The 17677-nt window shown below is 49.8% G+C and overlaps 1 protein-coding gene across 3 annotated transcripts in view; it reads left to right on the top strand.

Moving 5' to 3' along the window:
- The first annotated feature begins 1545 nt into the window (after positions 1-1545).
- The window catches only part of ARRDC1 (arrestin domain containing 1), a 46476-nt gene continuing 30344 nt past the window's right edge, over positions 1546-17677 (top strand). Inside the window, exon 1 of one of the 3 annotated variants that reach the window (XM_061603964.1) lies at positions 1546-1914. In XM_061603964.1, coding sequence (XP_061459948.1) covers positions 1797-1914 — 118 coding nt within the window. In that variant the 5' untranslated portion in view covers positions 1546-1796. The remainder of the gene's footprint in view (positions 1915-17677) is intronic. The other 2 variants (XM_061603965.1, XM_061603963.1) reach the window with 2 other exon arrangements.

The following is a 17677-nucleotide window of genomic DNA, read 5'->3' as shown; positions in this document are numbered from 1 at the left end:
AGTTGAGACCTTATCCCGGTGTGCATCTGTGCTGGAATTGCTTTTAAAGATGTTTTAAAAAGTTTTTTTTTTTAAAGATGTTTGTTGTAAATATATTTTAAAGTCTGTTTTTAAGAAGTTTTAGAGTGTTTTTGGTGCTTTGGTTTGCTGCCCTGAGCTCCCACTGGGAGGAGGGGCAGGATATACATTTAAATAATAATAATAGTGATTGAGACACTGGGGAGGGCATTCCACAAACAGAGAGCCACCACTGAAAAAGCCCTGTCAGGGGGTCAGTGCCAACCGGGCAGCGCTCAGTGGTGGTAGCACCACCACTACCGCCTCATCTGCTGTTTGTAAGGTCCAAGACGATTGATACTGGGGAAGGCGCTCTTACCTGGGTCTCAAGCCATTTAGGGCTTTATATGGTAGTACCTCTTTATAAGCTATGCCCCTTTGAAGGCAGTGTCTAGAGTATTGGACTATGGTCATGAAGACCTGGACTTGCATCCCTGTGTAGACACAAAGCTTCCTGGGTGTGCATTGCTGGTCAGTCACTATGCGTCAGCTTAGCTAACCTACCTTACAGGGCTGTGGCGAGAGTAAAAGGCGTAAGAGAATAACAACTGTAGTATATCCAAACCTTCCTGCAGGTTTCTGCGGATCTACTCCAGAAGCAAAAATGGGCAGAACCACAAACGGTAATTTCCTCCCACACTCTCCTCTATTCCCCCCTCCAGGCAAGCAACAAGCACGTTCAGAGGTCAAGGATGCATTCCAGCCAGGCGAAAGGAAGGTGTAAAACAGGGCCAGTGTGTGTGTGTGCTTGTGGCTGGGGAGGGGGTGAAGAGAGTCCCGAGGCCAGCCAGAGAGGCGTGGAGGGCTACATCTGGCCCTGTTGAAACTGTATCTTTAAGGGGAATGGTTTGGGAGAGGCCTAAAGGTATATCTTTTTATGTAACCCCTATTGCATATTATGAGAAGTGAAAGCAACTAGTTTTCCCGCCTTTTTGCTCTCTTATCTCCCTTCGTTTTCCTCACAGTTTGCAGAAGCAGAGTTTAGTGTTGTTGTAAGCCAAGTGTATCAATTAATAAATATAATCAGAGTTAAAGAAGCCAAGCTTCCAAGAACCATTATTCCTGTTAAGAAGACCTTAGCTTAGCTGTCGCAACAATTTTTGGGGCGAAACCTGGGAGGGAAAGATTTGAAGAAAAGAAGACAGACTGCACAGGGGACATGTCCTGTGCAAGGTTTTATTTTTGGGCCCCTTAATTTTTTTTGGGGGGAAATAATAAAACAAATACGATATAACAATTGTTTATACATAATTTTCATTTCAGCAAATCCATTTCAGGGCCCCCTTTGTCCTGTGCCTGTGCACCTGTTGCACCTGCCTAGTTACGGCACTGTCAATGGGTCTACACTGAGCGGGACTGACATTGGAGACAACCCGTCTCCTGGGGATGCATCCCAGCCGTCTAAAAAAAGCCAACGTCCTTCCTGGACTGGCTGTCCCTGAACCTTAACGCCAGGATTAAGGAAGGAGGCGTGGAGACGGGGCGGGGAAAGGAGACGTCCCTTTAAGGGGCCGGCCATGCGCAGGCCGTCCCCTGAACGAGCAGGTAGCGAGCGAGCGACAGGAGCCGAGCTGCGGCTTCCGCAGTTTTGCACGGGAAGGCAGAGAGAGAGGAGCGCCGCGTAAAAGCGCAGCAGGCAGCGCCACCCGCGAGCGAACGTCCCAAGCAGCCGAAAAGAGGAGCCCGGAGCCGCAGGAGCAGCATCAGCGCAAGGCCTCGGCCATCTGCCCGCCCCGGCGATGGGGAAGATCCAGCTTTTTGAAATCCGCCTGGGCGAGAGCCGCGTCGTCTACAGCCCCGGCGAGCCGCTGGCTGGCACCGTCACCGTCCGCCTCGCTGGAGCGCTCCAGTTTCGCGGTGAGCGAGTGAGGGGAGCGCCGGGGGGGGAGGAGGGCGGGAAGGGGAGGGAGACGCCCCTTTCTCCGCCCGCTCTACCTACCCTTCCCCAGTCTCCGGTTCCCATTAACCCTCTGTTAGGAGTCTGCTTGCAAATAGGTGCCAGGGCTCACACTGGTCTCTCAACCAGCCGGACGCTTTCTAGGAAACCTTTCCACCTGCCCTTCCCAGCTTCTTCCACCCTTAAGGTCCCCTTGCAAAGAGGTGCTGGGGTTCAACCCGTTTTCACAGCCAGCTGAATAGCCCTTTACCTTTCCACCATTTTCTTCCGCTCTTAAAGCCTCCTTGCAAATAAGTGCAGGGGCTCACATTGGGCTTGTTGCTGCACCTTCTAGCCAAGGTTGCCCCTTCCTCTCCCACCCTCCTAAACCCTCAGCTTAAAGTCTGTTTACAAAATAGGTGTGGGGGCTCATGTTAGCCTGGCACTCCCGATGTCTGCTTGTTGCATCTTCCTAATCCAAGACGTGTGGAGGAGGAAGAGAAGCAGTTTGGGTGTGAAAAAAAGTTTTATTACAGTTCACGGATGTGCCCTCTGTCCATGCTCAGTGGTGGTATTGTATCTTTGTTTGGTTTGAGCAATGGCAGTAGAGATGGGATTTTTGCGGGTGGGGAGGGTCCTTGGTTTGTTTATGTATTTGTTATTCCATTTCTATCCCTCCTTTCCTCCAAGGAGCTCAAGGTGGCGTACATGGCTCTCTTCTCTCTCCAGTTTATCCTCACAACAACCTTGTGAGGTAGGTTAGGCTGAGATACTGTGACCGGGCCAAGATTGCCAGTGAGCTTTCATGGGTGAGTGGGGATTTGAATCCTGGTCTCCCAGGTTCAAGCTCGACACTCTAACCACTCTGCCACATTGGCACTTGAGTAATCCACATCTTCGGCTCCCTGCCTATAGGGATAAACCTTTTTCGCCCTGTTCTGTGAATGCCTCCCAACCACCCCCTGTGTCTTTCCTGGTTGTGTAGGCTGCCATTTCTTGCGTGGACCCACGGTGGAGGAAAGGCCCAGAGTGGCTGATACGGTGGTATGAATCTTTGCTGCTCACAGGAAGCCCTCCCTTGTCCGGCTGACTCTACAGCATTCTTTCAAAAGGGAACGCCTCGAGGCTTAACTCTGAGTGACAAAAGCCAGCTCTGGAAAACTCCCTTGTTTGTGTTTTGCTCTGGATTGTAATTGAGAGAAGGCCTCTGACCATGTGAAGAGTGCTTCGCGCTCTCAGTGAGTTAATGGACTGTGCTTCCAGGTAGCAGGGGAGTGACAGTCACCTCACCCCCAGCTCTCTTGGTGGAAAAAGCCTATTCAGTGCAGTGATGGAGTGTATGCATTTGGGGAGGGGGTGGTGCTTCTGGAAGGGGAGGGCATTCTGCAGGTTGGGGAAGCGGTGGCCCTCCAGCTGTCATTGGACTCCAATGGCCAGGAGTGAAGGATGATGGGAGTTGTAGTTCAGCAACATCCAGAGGGCTACAGGTTTTCCCACCTCTATAATTCAGGAGTCCTGATGGCAGCAGTCATAACTGGTGCTTGAATCGGCAGTTTGATCAGCTGAGCCAGAACAAATCAAACTGGCACCAAAGAGCCATTTACATCACTCTAGATGGTTGCCTGGGGTTGCGATCCTGTGCACGCTTACCTGAGAGTAAGCCCCATTGAGCATAGAGGGATTCACTTCTGAGTGGGGAGGAGAGTCCAGAGTCTGTGAGTTCAAATCCCCACTCGTGTATCCTGGGTGCCAAGGGCCAGCTAAAGATCACCCCCACAGTGAGTGGCTCAGGGGTTACGTGCCCTGCCACCTGTGCAGTTGTGGGCAAGCTGCATAGTCCCAAGGAGCCCAGTTGCCCCCTAGCTGGCAGTTGTGGGCAAGGAAGGGGCTGGCTTGTGCAGCTGTGGCAAGCTGAGCAGGCCCTAGCCAGCTGGGGAAGACTAGCCTCAGAGGGAGGCAATGGTAAACCCCCCTGAATACCGCTTACCATGAAAACCCTATTCATAGGATAGCCATAAGTCGGGATCGACTTGAAAGCAAGTCCATCATCATCAAGCGTGCGTAGGATTGCTCATGCTGAAATGTAAAGCGCGAACAAACTTGTGCATCCATGGATATAGAGAGGTCAGGGTGAGATGTGTCATTACATCTATACCTTGAACTTGTATCTTCATGCCAATCTTGTGAAGTAGGTGCGTGACTGGCCCATGCTTGACTGGTGAGCTTTGTGATTGGGTCAGGATCCATGTACAGTTCTGGTCACCTCACCTCAAAAAGGATATTGTGGAGTTGGAAAAGGTTCAGAAGAGGGCAGCCAAAATGATCAAGGGGATGGAGCGACTCCCCTACAAGGAAAAGTTGCAGCATTGGGGGCTTTTTAGTTTAGAGAAAAGGCGAGTCAGAGGAGACATGATAGAAGTGTATAAAATGATGCACGGCACGGAGAAAGTGGATAGAGAAAAGTTTTTTCTCCCTGTCTCACTATTTATTTATTTATTTATTACATTTATATACCGCCCCATAGCTGAACCTCTCTGGGAGGGTTACAGCAATTAAAAACACTGAAAACAAATATGCAAATTTTAGAACACAAAAGACAATTTAAAAGCACAATTTAAAAAAAAATGTAAAAACAATTTAAAAACACTAGAATTGTAGTAGAACAACACTAGAATTCGTGGACCTCCAACGAAGCTGAATGTGGGAAGATTCAGGACAGACAAAAAGGGCTTATTTCGCTCCCACAAGAGGCAGCAAGAGACATCAACTTGGATGTCTTTTAGAAGAGGATTAAACAAATTCATGGCGGTTGAGGCTATCAATGGCTACTAGCCCTGAAGGCTGTGTTCTGCCAGAGGCGGGATGCTGCTGAACATCAGTTGCTGGAAACTGTGCTCGGGTCCTGCTTGCGGGTTTCCCATGGGCATCTGGTTGGCCACTGTGAGAACTAGAAGGGCCACTGGCCTGATCCAGTAGGGTCCTCTTATGTTCTTACGAACTTGGGTGTTCCTGGCTCCAGTCCATCACTCTTCACTGTTACGCCAGAGGTAGCTAATGTGGTGCCCCCTCCAGGTGTTGTTTAAACGACAAGTACCATCATCCCTGGCCCGTGGCAATGTTGGCTGGGGCTGTTGGAAGCTGGAGCAACATCTGGAGAGCACCATGTTGGCGACCCCTGCCCTACGCCATGCATAGGCTACATGTGGAGCCAGAGTCAGTTGCTGTGCCCTATCAAGTGTATTTTCAAGTGCAGGTCTGCATAATATGTGAAAAGGCTGAGTTTGGCTGCATCTTCCAGCACCCGCAGATAAAAGCCACATGTACAGCAGAGTTAAATTGTCATTTACAACATTTGCAACTTGAAGCAAAAAGGTTATTCTGAATGTTTGAAAATAAACTTTTTGACGCTTTTGAGGAACGACTCTTGTTTTGGATCTCACCATAAGGTCTTGCACAGAAGCCAGGGCTGTGTAGCACGGTTGCGTTATGCTCGTTTTAACTAGGGTGCTTTGGGCAATGGATGTCGCATTGATTTATAGAAACCAGGAAGTATGGTTGACCAAAGTTGCTTGTGATAAGAATTCCCTTTGCATGCCACCTGCAGTTTCTCATGATAAAAACAGGCTAGTCAACAAAAAGTTGAAACCTTTTTGGGTGACAATTGTTGGGGGGGTACAGAGAAAGTTGGGTAAATTGACTGTCTGTGAGGCGAACTTGATCATGGAGTTGCAAAGAGACTTCCTTCAACTCTGGATCTGTCTAGTCATAGGCAAGGCTTCTTGTGTCATTTCATCTTCTCCGAAGGAGATAAAACGCACTTCTTGGTATTCATCAGGGAGGGGGAAACTTTTTCAGGCTGAGTGCCACATTCCTCTTGTGTGCAACCTGCTGAGGGCCACATGACAGTAGTGGGTGTGGCCAGAGGCAAAAAGGAGGTGGAGCAACAGATGTGACTCTTACTTCTGTGCAAAAAGCTACATTCCCGCCACACAAAAATTATATCGAACCTTGATTCTTTAGCTGGGCAAAAGCAGTCAAGGAGTGTGCAGAGTAGGAGTGGAGAGAGGTGTAGCCTGGGAAAGAGGGGGTGTGGCCTGAGGAGAAGGCGTGGCTTAGGAACAGTCCCCAGGGGCCAAATAGAGAGGTCTGGAGGGCCACATTTGCCCCCCTCCCCAGGCCTGAGATTTTCTCCACTCCCAACATCCACAGTGCAGTTCTTGAACGTTCAAAGTGATTTTCATGGATCTTCAGTAATTCTCGCAACAGCCCTTTTGAGCAGACCGGTGATATTAACCACATATTGCTGCCAGGGTTGGGTGAATCTGAGGAAGTGGGTGACTTGCCTAAGACAACTTAGTGAGTCCCTGCTAGAGGTGAAATTTTAATTGAGGTCCTGATTCATAAGAAGAGCCTAGCTACTGGATTTGGCCAAAGGCCCATCTAGTCCTATTTGTTTGTTTGTTTATTATTTATTTATTAGATTTATATCCCACCCTTCCTCCCAGTAGGAGCCCAGGGCAGCAGTGTTCTCACATTGGCCAGCCAGAAATCCATGGGAAGCCCGCAAGCAGGACTGGAGTGCAAGAGCGCTCTCCCCTCCTGCAGCTTCCACCTTTAAAGAGGGTCAGTCAAATTCATGGAGAATACGGCTATCAGTGGCTGCTAGCCATAATGGTTATGCTGTGTCTCCACAGTTGAAGGTAGTACACTTCTCAAAACTAGTTGCTGGAAACCGTGGGAGGGGAGAGTGCTCTTCTGTTCAGGTCCTGCTTGCAGGCATCCCACAGGCATCTGGTTGGCCACTGGGAGAGCAGGATGCTAGCCTGGATGGGCCACTGGCCTGATCCAGCGGGGCTCTTCTTATCTTCTTGTGAAGATGCACTCCAGCGATATTGGGAAAGCCACAGATTGGCCACTGCTAGCCTAGGGCTGCATTCAGATAGCAGTCTATTCCATTTCCCCTGACGTTTCCTTACCTAACAGTTTCCACATTTTGTTTGAACTTTTGGGCAACATAAAAGCCAGTTCTGGACATGTAGCTGAAGTTCAGTGCTCATTTCCATGTTGATTGCCTCCAGAAAAAAAACAAACCTGTTTGCAACCCCATTAACTCAGAAAATTGCAGGAGTTAAAGTGATGAATCCTGGGGCGGTATAATGGCGTGCGCTTCTTTTCCGTTGTTTTCATGGGGGAACAGAAGTGTGCATGTGTGGGAAGGGTGGTGAACTGGTGACTGGTTCGATGACGTTTATCATTCTGTTGCGCCATGCCCGCTGGCGTGAGTGCAATGCAGAGCGACATGGCAGTACATTGGTCAAAAAAACCCAGAGTTCCATAACGCCACAGGTACTACAGTGTCAAAGGAATGTTAGAAATAGGGACGGAAGCGCCGGTGTTATAATCGGGAAAATAATGCAATGCGCCAGATGTCTGAATGCAGCCTAGAAGATTAGATGAGTTGCTTCAAAAGCAACAGATGAGGCTGCAGTTGCTCCTAGCTCTCAGTTCCGCCTTCCCCTCAAGGGGTTGAAACGGAGCTGAATGAGCAGCCTGGATAAGGAAGGGAATTCCCCAAAGTGTTTTTTGCCCTGCAACAGATGTAGGGAATCTGTGCCTCGCAGCCATTGCTTGACTGCCTACAAAGCAAAGGGAGCCATGCTGGCCCACAAGAAAATTCAAAAATCCACATGTGTGCGCGTGCGGGAGAGGATACTTTTATTTGGCTGACCAAAATGTTGCAAACAAAAAAAAAAAACCTGAGCAAGCTTTTCAGTTCTCCAGAGCTCTTCGGCAGGCTAGATTGGGGGCCAAATGTAGTCCTCCAGGCTCCCCTATGTGGCCCTTGGGGTGCTTCCCAGGCTGTGCTCTCCTTGAGTGTTGTTGCCTGGCTTGAATGCGTCCTCAACCTGTGAACCTCCTTGCCTGGCAGGAGGATGGAGAGGTGTGTGGTGTTTGCAATAACCTTTCACTTTTTTTGCATGGCTTGAATGTAACCTATTGTAAAAAGGTACTGGTCACACCGTTGCTCCGCCTATGTTCGGGTCTTTCCCTGCACACCAGTGGTATGCGGCCCCCAGAAGGTTACCCATTCGGGAATGTGGCCCCTGGGCTGGAAAAGGTTCCCCACTCCAGGCTAAACATTCAAAGCAAAAAAGTGTGTGTGTATAAATAAATACATAAAATGTGTCATGTTGTGCGGTTCACAGCGCCACAGACAGGTGGTGCTATGAATGGCAGCATAACCGCTTCCTCCCCCTCGTATGCATGCTGCTCACACTGCCCACCGTGGCAAGCAGGTAAGGTGGTGGCAGCATCCTGGGCGAGTGGGTGGCCTAGACATGGCAGTGGCTATGTGGGAGGGAGGCCGGGGTGCCTAGGTGGCAGCAGAGTTTAGGCAGCAGGTCAGGACAGCTGTGGCAGCGGCAGCCTGGATGGGTGGGTGGAAGGTTTGTGTGCGGCCTAGGTGTGCTGTGTGGTGGCAGTGTTTGTATGGGGTTGTTTGCGGTAGTGGCAGCTGAGGAACAAGCAAGGAGTATGGGGTTGCCTAGGGGGGGTGGCTGGCATTCAGAGGCCTAGTGTGCCTCTAGTACTAGAAGCACTACACAGGCATGATGAATAGTAGCCGCTGATAGCCTCTTCCTCCCTGAACCTCTTCCTAAAGCCGTCTTAGTTGGTGGCAAGAAATCCCTCCAGTTTAATTATGCACAGTGTGAAGTCCTTCATTCCATCTGTCCTGAATCTGCCAACCTTCATCTTCTCATTGGGTGGCCCTGAGTACTGGTGTTATGAGAGAGGGAGAAAAACTTTAATTATGTCCAATTTTAAGCGCCTCTGTCTTGTCTCCTAAAAACCTTTCCTCGTATGGGACTTGTGCTAGTCCATTGATTATCTTGGCTGTCCTTTTTGGAAACTTTTCTGGCCTTACAGTATCCTCCTTGAGGTTCACCGCCCAGAACCGTACACAGGATTCCAAGTGTGGTCGCACCATAAATTGGTATAACGGCATTATGATATTGGCAGTTGCATTTCTGGTCCTTTTCCTAATGATCCTTGACGTGGCAATTGCCTTCTTCATAGCTGCTGTACGCCGGGTTGGCAATCAGGTTACCAACCCCCAGATATCTCCTGGTCAGGCTCTACCATGTCAGACTCCATCCATGTATATGCAGTTAGGAATTTCTTTTGCCCCAAAGGGCATCACTTTACACTTTGTTAAGCTGAATTGCATTTGCTATTTTTGCCGGCCAGTTTGGAGGGATTATTATCGTTCTTTCAATTTGTATGCCGCTTTTCCTCATAAACGTGCCCTTTGCTTTGCTCACAGCACGAGCAAAAAAAATGGCATATCAGTACAGTTAAGTCTAATGCCAAATCATTTCGAAACAGAATACGACAATCCAAACAAATAAGTTCATTTTGACAATGCAGACATTCTAACATTTTAAATTTGTTGTAAAATAAACTATCATTAAAACGCATCAATTTTTATCAGTTGGTTAAAATATATGAAACCAGAGTCAGATGTATATGCAGGTACAGCCATCCACAAACCTGACCTACCCATGACAGCTGTGGTTGGTGGTGTGAAGTTGTTCATATCTGCTAAGATGGACGCGCGGACGCTTTGTGCACTATGTAGGCACCACTGAATGGAAATCAAGCCCAGCTGTATAAACACACCCTTGTAAACCCCCTGTGGCCTTCTAAGAGAGACCGTTCTAGAGCTCCTTGAAGTCCCTTTTTCTTACGACCTCCAACAATTTGGGGTCATCGGCAAACAAGGCCCCTTCGCTGCACATCTCTAACTCTGGAACATCTGCAAATGTTGCTGTTAAAAGGCACAGGTCCCAGTACCAATTCTTGGAGAGGGGACCCCACTTCTAAACATCCTTCCAATGTGACAACCAGTGACCGTGCTGTTTGGGGCTGATGGGAGTTGGGCGTCCAACAACATCCGAAGTCCCACAGGTTCCCTGTCCTACAAAGGTAACAACCCCAAAGCGTTGTAAGCGGAGTTGCTGGAAGTATTTCCCCGGGAGTACCGGCTGCTCAGTTTTCTTTGTCAGATCCGCAGCTTAGCGAAGGTACTCTTCTGAAGAAATCTGCACTTGGCATCCATTTGAGGGGACCTTTTTCTATCCCTCTTCCCTGTGGTATTGGGAACGGTACTGTGGGTATAAAGATCCTGCCCCCCCCGAGACTCCTTAGCTTAAGGGATGCTGTGCTTTGCATTTGGAGTATTGGGGTTCTCTCTCAATCCTCTTTCTAAGCTCTCCAGATAGTGCATGGTGGGGGAATCTCAAGCCTGGGGGCCACAAGTGGCCCTCCACACCTCTCTGCTTGGCCCACATTGGCAATGCCTCTTGCTCGTCTGCATGGGGCAGAGGGGAGAGGAGAGTGTGCACGTGCGTAAAAAAGTAGCCTACTCTGAAAATGGAATGGACTGCCTTCAAGTCGATCCCGACTTATGGTGACCCTATGAATAGAGATTTCATGGTAAGCGGTATTCAGAGGGGGTGTCCCTCTGAGGCTAGTCCTCCCCAGCTGGCTAGGGCCTGCTCAGCTCGCCACAGCGGCACAAGCCAGCCCCTTTGTTGCCCACAACTGCCAGCTGGGGGGCAACTGGGCTCCTTGGGACTATGCAACTTGCCCACAGCTGCACAGGTGGCAGGGCACGTAACCCCTGAGCCACTCACTGAGGGGTGATCTTTAGGTGGCCTTTGACACCCAGGAGACACGAGCAGGGATTTGAACTCGCAGACTCTGGACTCCCAGCCAAGCTCTCCTCCCCACTGTGCAATACCAGCTGTAGCCTACTCTACAAAGGTGAAATTTACATCTGTTGTCTGGCCACTTTTCAGTCTACACTGACAGGCAGTGGCTGTTTTGGTCTGTTCCAGACAGGGAGTCTGTCTCAGCATGACCTAGAGCTGCCGTGAATTGAACCTGGGATTTTCTACATACAAAGCAGTTACTCTACCAGGGAGCCAAGGCCATGGGAATCCCTATGGGCCGTGGGAATAAGGGGTCAAGTATTAAAATTAGAACTTGGTCCTGACTGTTTCCTAGTTTTGACTGCAGGGTGCAATGCCACAGGCTGTGCAAGAGGCCGTTTCGAAAGCAATGCCAATGTTTTCCCTGCACATACTGTGGCAAAAATGTTTTACCATTTTTTCCCAAAACTTTTTTTCCTATACCCAAGGTTGCCTTGCCCCAGTCAACCAGATGCCACGTTAGCCAGTGTGGTGTGATGAGCTGAGGATGCTGCTTTGGGGTAGGGGTTCAAACTCCCATGCTGCTGTGACCCCCGCTTCCCCCCCCCCCCAGGTTGAAGCCGCTGGCTTGGCCTATCCGACAGAGCTGGACAGAGATGCCAGCCTTGGGGTAAAAAAGCTGCATGCAAAAAAAAAGTGTGTGTGGGAAAATTGTATGGACTCCACCAGGCTTCTTTCCGGCTCTGGCTACTTCACACCAGGCTTCCCCTGGGGAATATCTCGCTCGGCACCCCATCCAAGTGTTAATATTCACAGCTCCAGTCCTAGAGAGCGAGAGAGAACATAACATGCTGATTTGGAAAGCGCACATGTGCACGTTCTGCGACAGTGCTGCAAGAGGCAGAGCCAGCCTGCTGATCCCTGTTTTTGCACTCCCCGTGCAGAAAGGAGACTGAGCTGTTCCAAAAGCTGCTGAGTCAACAAGTCGCTCCACGGCTCCCTAGCATCTGCATTCGCCCAAGGCCATTGCCCGTCTAGGAGCGGAGGCTGCTCTTGGCTCCCTGCCTCGGCCAGCAGCTTGCTTGATGAAGGTTGCTCAGTTCCCGTCACCCATCCCGCACTCATGCAGCCATTATCTGTTCTGATTACAGAGCTTGGAAAAGTTACTTTTTTAAACTACAACTCCCATCAGCCCCAGCCAGCATGGCCACTGGAGTGGTCTGATGGGAGTTGTAGTCCAAAAAAGTAACTTTTCCAAGCTCTGGTTCTGAATTGGGAGCGGGCTACTTTTTTCAGCCCCAGGGCTGCCTTCCTGTTTGGGTAACCTTCCGGGGGCCACATGCCAGCAGTGGGTGGGGCCAGAGGCAAAAATGGGTGGAGCAACTTGGGTAGATTTTTTACCTTGTGTTCCGCAGGCTAGTTTCTACATGCAGTCACAAAGCCCTCTCTTGTCCTCTGTGCAGGCAAGTGGGAGGCTTTATTGGAAATAATTGTGGCCGGCTGAGAAGCCAGAAAGCTTGTTCTGTCCTCTTGTTAGGAAGCGAGAATGAAACTACCGAGTAGATTTTGTGGAGGGGAGAAGGAATCTCTTTAGACCTCTGTGACTTCTAATGTCATGTCGGGGGAAAACCCTGTAAAATCTGTGTCGGTGGAGCCGTGATGTCTCCTCCTGCTAAATTGGAGCTGCTTTTTGAAGTTAATCTCTCTTGCTCTCTCTTCAGAAATCTTTTATACAATATACAAAAGGGGGAAAGAGCTTAGGCGAAAGAGGCCAAGTGCTGGTCAGCAGATCTTGTCTGCGATTATGTCTCCTGTCCCTGCATTCAGCTTCCATTCGCTGCTCTTGCTGAGGTTTAAAGTGGGCGGGTGTGGGATCTTAAACTTCTGACTGCCCAGATGATCACTGCAACCTCACGGAACCCCTCTTGCATTTTTTAAAAAAATTGTTTCCTATTAGAAGGAAATGGGAAAACTTAGCTCGTTATCTGGGACGGCCGTTCCCCAACCTGTTGCCCTCCAGAGATTTGTACTACAGTTCCCATCAGCGGGCATCATCAGTGCCTGAGGACAATGGGAGTTGAAGGGACCTGGGAAGGTGCCTTATATGGAGTCAGATCCACTGGTTCACCTAGCTCAGCATTGTCTACTCTGACTGGCAGCAGCTCTCCAGAGGTTCAGGCAGGGAGTCTCTTGACACCCTACCTGGAGATGCCCCTCAGGCAGCAGGCGTTTGGCGAGGGCCGTAACCCAGTAGTAGAGCAACTGCCTTGCGTGCAAAAGATCGCAGGTTCAGTCCCCAGCACCTGTAGATGGGGCTGGGAGGGACTCCTCTCTGAAACCCTGGAGAGGTAAAGCAGATTCCTATCTTCCTAGACGGGAGTTTTTGTTGTTATGTGCCTTCAAGTCGATTTTGACTTATGGCGACCCTATGAATCAGTGACCTCCAAGAGCACCTGTTATAAATCACCCTGTTCAGATCTTGTAAGTTCAGGTCTGTGGCTTCCTTGATGGAATCAATCCATCTCTGGTTTGGCCTTCCTCTTTTTCTACTCCCTTCTGTTTTTCCCAGCATGATTGTCTTTTCTAGGGAATCAGGTCTTCTCATGATGTGTAGAGTTCAAACTGTGAAATATAATAGCAAGCAAGAAAAGGAGCAATAGCAACCCACTTAAAAACCTTTAAGCTTGCGGACCGTAGTTTGGGGGCCCTTCTTGTCGGCAACACTGAGCTCGACGGACCGATGGCCTGACCTGGGGTATGGCAGCGTCATGTGGCAAAGTACGGGCCGTAGCTCAGTGGCAGAGCATCCACTTTGCATGCAGAAGGTCCCAAGTTCAATCCCTGGCGTCTCTAGGTAGGGCTGGGAATGTTCCCTGCCTGAAACTCTGGAGCAGTAAAGTAGATTCCTCTCTTCCTAGGCGGGGGAAAGGTTCTCTGGGAAGAGGGCTGAGAGTCGTTCGGAGACCCCCTCTTCCCCTCATAGAGCTACCGTTCTGGGAGCCCTCTGGGAAGAGGAGTTGTCTGTTAACCCACTAGGGGAACTGTAACTCAATAAGGGAAGTGGGCACAGTCTCCTTTGTGGTGTCCGTGAGAGCTGCGTGCGCGCCGTGCATTTAAAGCACATGGTTTTTTTTCTCTCCCATAGAATCCTGGGAACTGTAGGGTACCCCCTCACCGAGCCACCACTCCCAGCACCCTTAACGAACTACAGCTCCCAGGATTCTTTGGGGGAAAGCCTTAATAATAATAATAATAAATTTAATTTATGTGTCGCCTATCTGGCCAGTGGCCACTCTAGGCGACGTACATACAATAAATATGGCAGAATACAATACAGTGGAATAAACGTATGGTGTGAATGTGGGCTAAACGGCAGTGTGTATTCCTGGCTGTGGTGCCGACGACACTTTCTCGGTTTTGCAAATGTGCCCGCAGGTCCCCCCTGAATGCTAGCCACCCCTCCAATGCACCCAGGGCGCGAAGGGCCGTTAGTGGTGCCATGAGGGATCCTTTGCACGGGCTATCAGAATACCAGTTGCAGGGAACGGAAGGCCTGTCGTTTTCCACGTTCTCTTTGCTGGCTCCCCAGAGACGTCTGGTTGGCGGCTTGATCAGCTCTGAGGCAGCGGAGCCCTTTCGTACTTGCGACTTGCGAACTGCGCATAGTCGGCTGTGCCGCTGGGTTGACGGGAGTCGAGCTGGTGGGATGGTGCGAACTTCAAAGGTCTGTTGCTAAGAAATGGCGGCAGTCCTTTCTTCTGAAAAGGCTAAAACCAATCTTAGTGGGGTGTCTGTGAGAGATTACTTACCTCCCCCCTCTTATTCTCTACCCACCCTGCAGGATTTAAGGTTTGCCGGCTGTTTTGATCACACACGCAGCCTACCCCTGTGGTGAGCGGCAGCAAATAGGCTTGGGATTTGGGATGGATTGGGTCCACTTGCCGCGTTTTTAAGTGATTTCCTCCCCTTCTCCTTTCTTGCCAGGATGCTGACTCAAGCCCTATTGGGTTAAAAATATCAGGCAAATTCACACACCATGTGGCGATGATGTCTTTCCAGGGTCTTGGAGGAGGGCAGGTGTTGGAGATCTGTGGGTTCCCACAGCCCAGATGCTCTTTTTTTTTTTAATGTATAGTGTATTAGGCTTTTAACGTTATTACAATAAAACAATACAATCCCTCCCTCCCTCTCTCCCCCAAATCTCTTGGAAGTTTGACTCTTTGTGCAATTTAGAAAGCAGAATTTCCCTGTGGGCTGCTGGTTGCCCAAGGTCTTGGGTTTTCTGTGCTTGGCGTGGTCCGTGCTTTCCATCGTCGAAGGCCGATTCGTTTTGCTGTTGAGCGTGGTGCGGTGAAGCCATCCTTCTTGCCCTTCTGGTAGCCCCCGCCTGGTAGGGATGGTAGCCAATTGCTGGGTTGGTGTGCGCTATTAACAGGGGTTTGTCCAGAACCGAGTTAATTCCGGCCCGTGCTTCTTCCCAGAAGCGACTGTTGACTGGGAGCACCATAGTAAGTGGGATGCTCTTTTGAACATAGGAAGCTACCTTATGGCGAGTTGGTGTTGTTGACGCTGCCTGGTAACAGCTGTCCAGGCTTTCAAGCAGGGAGTCTTTCATGGCACCAGCTGGATATGCCAGGGATGGAATCCAGGACCTCTTGCGCCCAGTGTATGGGTGTGACAGCCCTTCACAGATGTTGAACTACGGAATTCACTCCCCCAGGAGGCAGCGGTGGCCACTAGCTTGGATGGCTGCGCAAGAGGGTCCGACAAATGTGGGGTGGATAGGGCTGTCGACGGCTACTCTTCACCGTGGCTGCGCTCTGTGGCTGGAGGCTTCTAAACACCAATTGCTGGAAGCCGCCAAACGGGATAACCTGTGGGCAATTTGAAGGAAGGGCAGGATTCACAGAAAGATCGTAAACAAACTTTTAAAGCATCCTCCTTTTTGTTTAATGGCTTTGGTGTGGTAGATGGGATTTTTTTAAAAGCATAGTTTCCTCATAACTAATCTTGTCTGTGGTGTTTTTCCCCCTGCGTTGGCTTCCTTATGAAGAGGGTGTTGCCTGCACTTCACGGTTCGTGGTTGTGCTTGGGGAAGGGCTGAAACTCAGTGGTAGAGGAGGCCCCAGGCTCAGTCACCGGCATCTCCAGGTAAGGCTGGGAGAGACCCCTGCCTGAGACCTTGGAGAGCAACTGCCAGTCATTGTCGAACTACTGAGCTAGGTGGGCCAAGACTCTGATTCTGAACGTTTTCTGCTTGTGCTAGGCTGAGGTCAGGCACTCTTATTTTGACAACAAGAGCAGGTTTCTAGCCCTCAACAGCTGCAAAGATGTGCCTGAAGGAACTGCGGGCAGCGCATGCTCAAACCTCAGAAGCTAGAGAATAACTTTTGTTTCCTAGTGGTTGGGAATGGGCTTTCAGGGCATAGCTTGGTGTCCCCTCCTGGAGGCTGGCGACATAAATTGAGCAAAGTCTAAGAACCTGCAGCGTGTACTTGGCTCGCAGAATGCCGCTTGTTGTGGGGCAGACCTTCGATTGCCTAATGTGGGGTTTTGTGTCTCAATGGCACCCTTCGTCAACCTGGTGGTGGCCTGGTTGGGGCTGATGGGAGTTATCGTCTGAAATACCTGGAGGCAATCTGGTTGGCAAAGGTTCCTTCGCGGTCTTAAGAACAAGGGCATTTGAAAATAAAGGCTGAGTACTCTGTGTGGGGATTTGCAGGGAGACAAGACTGTTTGGGCCAGTTAAAAGTGGGTCAGATGGCAACTCTCAACCCTGTGCTCAACTCTCAACCTTTGGGTCCCCAGATGTTGCTGGACTCCAGTTCCCATAATTCCTGGCCATTTGTCATGCTGGCTGGGGCTGATAGGAGTTGTAGTCCAGCAACATCTGGGGACCCAAAGGTTGGGAAAGGCTGCTCTAACCACTAGGAGACCCCTATTCCTCTCCCACAGCTACTGTTCCCAGAGATCCATGGGAAGAGGACTTGATAAGCCAGTCGATCACTGCACTCTGCAGGTAAGGGTCTCCTGCAGATACCATCTTATCAAGAGGTCCATTCCACACAACATAGGAAGCGGACCTTTAGTGTGGTGGCACTGACACTCTGGAATTCCCTCCCCTTAAATATTAGACAGGCGCCATCTCTGTTACCTTTTTGGCGCCTGCTGAAAACCTTCCTCTCAACAAGCCTTTTAAGTAGAACCCTTATCCCAGTCTGCATCTGTGCTGGGAATTGCTTTTTAATTTGTTTTTAAAGCATTTTTAAAAAGATGTTTTGTTTTAATATATTTTAAAATCTGTTTTAAAGATGTTTTAGTGTTTTTGTTTGCTGCCCTAGGAGTGGCGGGTATGTGTGTATATATTGTAGTCCTGTGAAGGTAATAGCACCCTTAACAAACTACACTTCCCAGGATTCTTTGGGGGAAGCCATGACTGTTGAAGTGGCATCATAGTGCTTTAAATGTGCAGCGTGGATGTGGCCAGGGCTGTATTTTGCCAATTCCCTGATGCCCCCACCCAGACTGTTCTGGGTCCCCCACCCCTACCCTCTAGAGCATATTTTGGGGACTGCCGGGGACAGTGGCAAAAATCTCCCACTTCTATTGGTGCAAGAGCTGTCAGCTGGTGTGAAGGACGCTACTGTTGGGTATGACCCTGTGTGATAGAATCTGCTTGATTACCCTCCTGCCGAGAATAGCATAAAAGAGAAAGGCGTTGCTAGGAGACGTCCCTAAATCATAAAGGGGTGATTGCTACCGAGAAAGGCAATGCCACATTCTAAGATTTGGGTTGCAAGTGCGGTGTGTAGCTCTCCTCTGGCACAGTGTGTGTGTGGATAGCATGGGACAGGGTGTGAGAAGTGTGTGGTGGGTGATGCAAAACGTCTCTTGCATTTTGTTGTCCGTGAACAACACACTGCATGCCACCAGATGATGCTTGGGTATATCTGGGGCTGTGTACACACCATCCATTTAAAGCACATGGCTTTCTTTCCCAAATAATCCCTAGGAACTCTAGTTGACCCTT

This window comes from Rhineura floridana, chromosome 20 (assembly GCF_030035675.1).
Source record: "Rhineura floridana isolate rRhiFlo1 chromosome 20, rRhiFlo1.hap2, whole genome shotgun sequence".
In the NCBI taxonomy this organism is placed as follows: Eukaryota; Metazoa; Chordata; class Lepidosauria; order Squamata; family Rhineuridae; genus Rhineura; species Rhineura floridana.
This window is presented reverse-complemented; position numbering and strand designations above follow the sequence as displayed.